Raw genomic sequence first — 7,275 nt, 5'->3', positions numbered from 1 at the left:
AAATAAATAAAACCCTCAAAAGAACAACATCAGAAAAATCCCAATTCTAACTAAAAAAAAAACCACTAAACCCAAACAATCCTCTCTCAAATAGTTTCACTTTACATTAAATTCGCAAAATCTGCACGAAGCTCAGGTCTAAATGCCGAAGGCGGAAAGAAATTGATCGGGAAATTAACTGAAGTAAATGAAATTATGCTAGTAATTAATCGCGTCGCGATGTATCAATAAAGTGAGAATTAAGTCCTGGAGTTCTTTTTCTTTAACGTTCATACCAGCCTTTTGCTAGAAATAGGGTTTTGGTTTAGATCATTCTCAGATGCAGTTTTAAATCCTGAAGTATCGAGGAAAGGAAGGATAAAGTGCGAGTAAGCGCTAACGAGGATATTCTTTGTTGACGAAAAATAATGTGTTCCTCGTAAACGGACCCTAATGGCTTGTTTTCATTTCATGCGTACAATTTCCTACCTTCTTTGATGGAAGGTTGATGGGGTAAATAGTCTAATCTTATTCAGTTCACCTCCTGTGGATTCCCAGTGACAGTCGTGACAGACGAAGTATTCTGCAAATCACAAGAGCCAGCTACCAAGAGAGCCAAACGTCTTAATAGGGAGTTTTAGGGACTTAAAACTGCTCCATTTTAAATTCACGGAACATGCAAAATATAAAGTTCTCCGTACCATTGCAACTCTAAAAGCTCTGTTTTCTAAGCTAGAAAAGGAAAGTTTCTTTCTTAAAGAGAAAAGAAAAAGGTACCAGGATGGAACAGAAGCATATCGGAACACCTACCAGACCCGGGGATTTGAGATGGCACGGGTCTTTAACATTTCCACCTCCTGGCTTGTTTAAAAATAAAAAGTGATACCTGTCTGGATCTGAATCTGTTAAAAACAAGGGAAAAAAAAAGTTTACAACATTCACGTGTCCTAGTTCCGCCAGGTGATCTGGGAAAAGAGACAAAAAAAAAAAAAATAGTTCATTTACTCAGTGAAGATGTTATTGCTTCACCGCACAAAGCTTAAATCAGAGGAACGCGTTCTCCTCAGCGCCCTTTCAGTTCTTCGAGCTGGGGGACGCAAGACTCAAACCCTGCCACAGAAACACTTGGAGGGGTGGACTGCATGGCTGTATCGCAGTTTATTTTTTTTTTTTAAAGCGCTTCTTAACCAATTCGAAGCATAAATAATGAATCTGAGCTTCAGACAGAGGAAATCGCACCCGCTAATGTGAACTAACACGAGCAAAGTAGGTGCATAATAGACAAGGCTAGGAGCTGCTAACCACTTCTGCACAATGGCATTAATAAGATTAACCTGGGCAATTAGCCGGTGCAGCAGAGATCAAGCCTAAATCTGGGGCCTTTCAAAAAAGCCCACTAATGGAAAGGATTACGTTAATTTCATTAATTCTCAATACACAGACCCGGGCTCCTTTCACTCCTTTGTGTAACCCCCACCTCTTCCCCAACAAAAAGGGGGAAGGAAAAAAAAAAAAAAATCAAATCTGGTTTTGTTTGTCATCTGCATATTACCAGGAACTAAATCCAGGATGACGTCGCCTGGGTATAAAAAAGGGAAGAGGTTCAGATGGATTATACTCCGAGCAGCCCTCTGGGTTGAGATCAGTAAACAGGCGAGAGTTGAGGGGGGAAAGTTCCAGGGGTGGATCCTGCGCGCACAGACACACACACACACGCACAGACACACACGCACACTCTGCCCGCAAGCTGCCCTCGGAAAAAGCTCCGCTCTTCTCGCTCCGATCCCATTTTAAAATTTCTCCGAAAAGTTTCGATTTCGTGTGTCTCCAGCCTTCCCCCCCGCTCCTTTCCCTTCCTTTCCCCCCCCCCCCCCCCCTTCCACCACCCTCCCTCCCTCCTCCTCCTCCTCCTCCTCCTCCCGGCCGGTCCCGCTGCCCTGCCCCGGCACGGTTTGGGGCATGCCTGTGAGCATGTTCAGCATCGACAATATTCTGGCGGCCAGACCTCGCTGCAAGGACTCGGTACTGCTGCCCCCGAGCGCCGCCGCCGCCGCCGCCCCCCCCGTCGTCTTCCCCGGCCTCCACGGGGACTCGCTCTACGGCGGCTCCTCCGACTACGGCGGATTTTACTCGCGGGCGGTGGCACCCGCCTCCGCCCTGCCGCCGGCCGTCACCGGATCCCGGCTGGGCTACAACAACTACTACTACGGCCAGCTGCATGTGCCGGCGTCTCCCGTGGGCCCTTCGTGCTGCGGGGCCGTTCCCCCCCTGGGCGCCCAGCAGTGCTCCTGCGTCCCCCCCGCAGGTAAGGCGGCCCCGAGTGGGACAGGGAGGACGGGTTTTTCCTTTGTTGCCGCAGCCGCGGGGCAGGAGGGGGATGTGGGGGGACCTGGTGGCCCTCGGGGGGGGGTTTCGGGGAGGTGGTGGTGTTGGTAGGGGGTGAGCAGCGATCTCATGCGAAGCCTGTCCTCGTCTCGTCTGTCTGTCCGTAGGTTACGAGGGCACTGGGTCAGTCTTGATGTCCCCTGTTCCCCATCAGATGTTGCCCTACATGAACGTGGGCACTTTGTCCCGGACGGAGCTGCAGTTACTGAACCAGCTGCACTGCCGCAGGAAAAGGCGGCATCGGACTATCTTCACTGACGAGCAGCTGGAAGCGCTGGAAAACCTCTTCCAGGAAACGAAGTACCCAGACGTGGGCACCAGGGAACAGCTGGCCAGAAGGGTGCACTTAAGAGAGGAAAAAGTGGAGGTATTTTGCTTGCCTTTCACCCCCCCTCTTCCACTCTCTCCCTTTCGCATTTAAACGCCCTGGGAGCGGAGGTACCTCGGTGCGGCTCCGCTGGCGGCGGGGAGAGCAACGGGTTTTGCGGGGTGGGTGGTAGGGAAAAATGAAAGTTGTTGTTGTTATTATTATTATTATTAATTTCCAAGCGCCCTTCTGGGGGCAGCTGGCCGAGCCGATCACACGGCTGCGAGCGAATGCCGAGAGGCGGCCGTGGCTCCCGGAGGGGCTCAGCCTTTCCCACCCGAGCGGCTCCGGGCGACGCAGGGCTTCGGCGGGACGGGGGTCAGGCTGTGACTTTGCCTATTTTTATTTTTATTCCCCCTCCCCTAATAATTTCATTTCTTCACAGGTTTGGTTCAAAAACCGTCGGGCAAAGTGGAGGAGGCAAAAGCGATCGTCTTCGGAGGAGTCGGAAAACGCACAAAAATGGAATAAAGCGCCTAAAACGTCCCCGGAGAAGAGACAAGACGACGGGAAAAGTGACTTGGACTCCGACAGCTGATAACTCGCGGGGGGGGGACATTTCCCGTGGACTGTCGGATACGCTCCAAAGGATGCTACTAATCTTGCACAAGCTCTGCCTTGTTGGGGGGGGGGGGGGGGGATATATCTGTATATAATGTACAGTGCCCCGAGTTGATTTCGTGTAAATAAAACGCGTTGCGGAGGTATTGCACAGGTAGACGGCGGCGCGTTTGTTCCCCCCCCCACCCCGGGGCCGCGGCGAGAGGGGAGAGGAGAGCGGCGGTGTTCCCCTCCCCGGGGACCAGGGGTGGCTTTGCCGGCCAGGTTACTTATTTAACGAGGCTTCGCCAAGTTTGGGAGCAAGCGGAGGGACAGCCCCTCCAGGTCTACCCCATATCCAGAGGCTTGTCCCCCCAGGGAGCGCCGGCGAGCGGCCCCCCCGCCGGTCCTGTCCCGCTGGCCCAGCCGGCCTGGAGGCGATGTCCGGAGGAAATATTTGCAAATCCGGCCTCGCACTTTTCACTCCTCTCTCGTTTCCCCGCGCTTTTCTCTCCCTCTCCCTGCAGTTACGCCTTGTTGAGGTTTCCAAAGCGTTTGTCTTTTGATTCCCCGCTTAGAAAAGCTGTCTCGCTCCATCGGTGTTTAAAATGGCTATTAATAAGTTTCAGCCACTATCAGATGAATTACGCATAAAGGGAGGTACGAGCCCTCGTGTGCTGCTCCAGGGGATGTTTCACAAGAAGTTGCTAATGGATGTTTTCTCCCCTTTGAGGCAGCACCTTTGCAATTAGGAAAGCCGTGACAGCCTGGGCTCGTTCTACTCTCCCCTCTATGAGGGCCTCGTAAAAGTGACGTCTGTTCCCCCTGTAAAATTCACATTCATTTTCCTTGTGCTTTTTTCTCCTGTGACTCCCCGACTCCTGGTGCTCGTCCCTTCAGAGCAGAACTACTGCAGTTTCCCCATGTTGTCTTGTTTAGAGAAACTTTTCCCTCTCCTTGTCTACAAAGAGTGTCTATAAATTTAAAACAAATGACCTGAAGGTGTAAAGCCAACGCAGATAACCTCTGGCTGGAATTCTTCATGCTGTGCCTTTCATTCAGAAATTAAGTGGTAATGAGCTGATTTTCCTTAATTACAGCCAATGCCTAAACTCACCTGTATCTATTCAGCTCGTCTAGCATAGACAAGAAATTGGTCTGTAGAAATGTGCTCACCATTGCTTCCAGTGACACTAGAAAGGGTTGGCTGCTGTGTTGCTTGTCCTTGTGCTTTTTCTCCCTTTCCAGCTATATCCAGCTTTTTGCGGGTATTGTAGCGTGGTGCGTATTGCAGGTGTTAGTGCGATGGAGCGAATCTCAGTACCTGTCTGCTCAGATAATGTACCCATGTTTCCTCATAGGTGTGGTATCTCTCTCTCTGAGCAACCTCTCTCCATACCAAGAGGTAGGAACAGCTGCCGTGGAAGAAATTAAGTGTGGTTTTGTGTGAGTCAGTCCTTTAGGGGGCTTACAGTTTCATAGTTACTGCTCTCTTGAACAAGAAAAGAAGATTTTTAGCCTTTTTTGTTCCTTAGCACAGCAGAGGAGGAAGGGAAAAAGCAAACTTCTCAATGGATTCTTCTTCTTGGATATATATCGTGGTTTGGCTCTACTGAGCTATCGCATTTTGGAGATGCTACCCTATTGCTACGACGTGTATATGATCTCTGTAAACTGTATTGAATTACAACCCAGGAGCACTGAAAATTAGTTTTCAAATTACTGAAAATTATCTTTCAAAAGAAGTGTTTTGTTATGCTATATTCAGGAAGTCTCACTGAGTGGAATTTTAATGTCATCTCCTCTGTATTTAGTCATCGTTAGGTTTTAAAGTGCATACTTGATTTGCAAATAAAAGCCAGGTCTAAGGATAATATTGCCCAGGATTTTGCAAGTGCTTATATATTTTCTTTACTTCCCATGTATAAATATCCTTAGTGCCACACTGGGAGCTTGGTAGGGTTTCGTTTTGTTTTGTTTTGCATTTTTGTGTGTGGAGTGGTAATTTTGGAAGTCACTATTAAGGATTTTAGCCTGCATAGTTCAATGTGGGAGTTAAACTGGATATGGGTTTGCAAGGGGTGGGCTTTAAATATTTTTTTGATAAGCAATACTAGTTACTTAAGGTTGTAGTCCTCACCTTCGGAGGTTTTTAGACTTTTCCAAAGGGAGCAAGGCGCTCAAGAACTGCGGAAGCTCCAGGTCACCAAATGTGCAAATTTATGGATTTATTTAGAACTTTTTGTTCTGTGGGAGTGTGGGATGTGATGTAACAATCAAAACCTTGTGATCCAAAACATGCTTTCTGTGCATGGGATTGTGATGAAGTCACCACTGATTGCTTTAAAATCATGTTGTACCTTAGTCTGAGTTAATTTTTGATTTGACTATAAACTCTTGATTACCATAAGCTTCATCTTGCAGTCACTGGTATCTGTTCTTAATACTACATGTAGATGTAGAGCTATTAGAATTGTTAATATCACTTTAAAATCTAATTGAAAAGCAATTTTGCTCTTGACCTAAAAGGTTTAGATGACTTACTAAAAATGGTGCTTTTGCCATTAGACACTAGGAGTATCTAATTCTTCTTCTCATGAGTATTTGAAAACCTAAAGGCTTCATTCTCCCTTGTTTTACACTGCAAAATCAGATCCTATGCAGTCTGGAAGAGAAAAACTGAAAAGTAGTGAGAAGATGACATCGAAAGGATCAAGAAAGTAGAAAACTAAATGCCTGAAAGCATGAGGACGACTATAATAAGAAGATTTCTCATTCACTCATGCTGTTTGGTTTGATTTTTATTTTAGGGGAATTCCTACATGCCAAAATGCAAATGCCACGTAACAACTTTCATTATTTTCTCTTTCTGTTGGTGCAGCAGGGGAAAGGCAAAGTGAAGGACCTGAATAAGTGCTATGTTCCAACAGGTTCAGTTCTAACAAAGGGGCTTTGAAAGAGTTGGTTGTGGTTGTTAACACTTGTCTAAAAAGGAGACCAAAAGAGAGTTTTGGTTTTTTTGGGGTTTTTTTTTAAATTATTTTTTTGTTTCTTTGGTCTGTCTCTCCTCTACTGCAATTTACAACCCTGAATCTTGGTGCAAATCCGTTCTCAGAAGATTTAATATAACTGAAAAACCCACTTAGCTATTTCTGAAACGTGATGTGTGGTTCATGGTACTGATGTACTATTTAGGTTTTACAATACGAGTTCAGTTTCATGCCGTCTCACTGATTTTCTACGAAATGTTGGACTTCTTTCTTTCTAAATTTCTGTCTGTAGAATGAATAATATTACTTTCAGATCTCACCAGGGACGTAGGGTGAGGGGAGGATTATAAGAAGAAACATAAGCTAGTTCAGAGGTTCAGTATTGTAGCGAAGAATTATTTCAGATAGTGTTATGCATTATAGGAGTAATAATAGAATAATTATACAAAAGAAGCATACACAAAATAAATCTTCCTGACACCAAGCTGGTTTAGGTTATGAAATTCTCTTGCAAGGGAAAGCCAGGGAGAGCAACATATAGTAAGCAGAAGCTTTCTGCGGTGTAGAGGCAGATTGAGCAATCTGATGCATATCTTCATTTTGCCATCTGCATTTAGATGCCCAAAATTTATGTTTCGATTTAATCCCTACTTACCATATTTATTTTTGTAGTCGTCTTGTAATAAGTAATACTGGAAAGCAGAGGTCAGATTTTTTTGCTTGACACAAAGTGATTTATTATCAGCTGAAAATCTGGACTCTCTTTTTTTTTTTTCCTTTCAGTTTTACTAATACTTGAGTCAACTGGTTTTGAGCTTTACCATAATGGGATCCTGGGAATATAAACCATTCAAACTCTTTCTTACACGTGACTTGTGAAGCAAACATTTGGATTAGTGCAAGTTATAAAAAAAAAAATAAATAAATGCAACATTAAGGTACGTTCATATTTTTTGTGCTCCATCTGCATTTATTGGTTCTCTGGGGTTATACACCACGGAGCACAAATGAAAA

The 7,275-nt window shown here is 45.7% G+C and overlaps 1 protein-coding gene across 1 annotated transcript; it reads left to right on the top strand.

Annotated features, from left to right (window-relative positions):
• The first annotated feature begins 1,917 nt into the window (after positions 1 to 1,917).
• GSC (goosecoid homeobox) lies at positions 1,918 to 5,596 on the top strand. The gene is made up of 3 exons (XM_054199962.1): positions 1,918 to 2,284; positions 2,472 to 2,731; positions 3,117 to 5,596. The coding sequence occupies exons 1-3, from the start codon at positions 1,939 to 1,941 to the stop codon at positions 3,267 to 3,269; spliced, it is 759 nt and encodes a 252-aa protein (XP_054055937.1). The 5' UTR covers positions 1,918 to 1,938; the 3' UTR covers positions 3,270 to 5,596.
• The last annotated feature ends 1,679 nt before the right edge of the window (positions 5,597 to 7,275 follow it).

The sequence above is a fragment of the Rissa tridactyla genome, chromosome 4 (genome assembly GCF_028500815.1).
Source record: "Rissa tridactyla isolate bRisTri1 chromosome 4, bRisTri1.patW.cur.20221130, whole genome shotgun sequence".
NCBI lineage: Eukaryota > Metazoa > Chordata > Aves > Charadriiformes > Laridae > Rissa > Rissa tridactyla.
The sequence above is the reverse complement of the archived record's forward strand: the minus strand, read 5'-3'. Positions and strand labels throughout refer to the sequence as shown.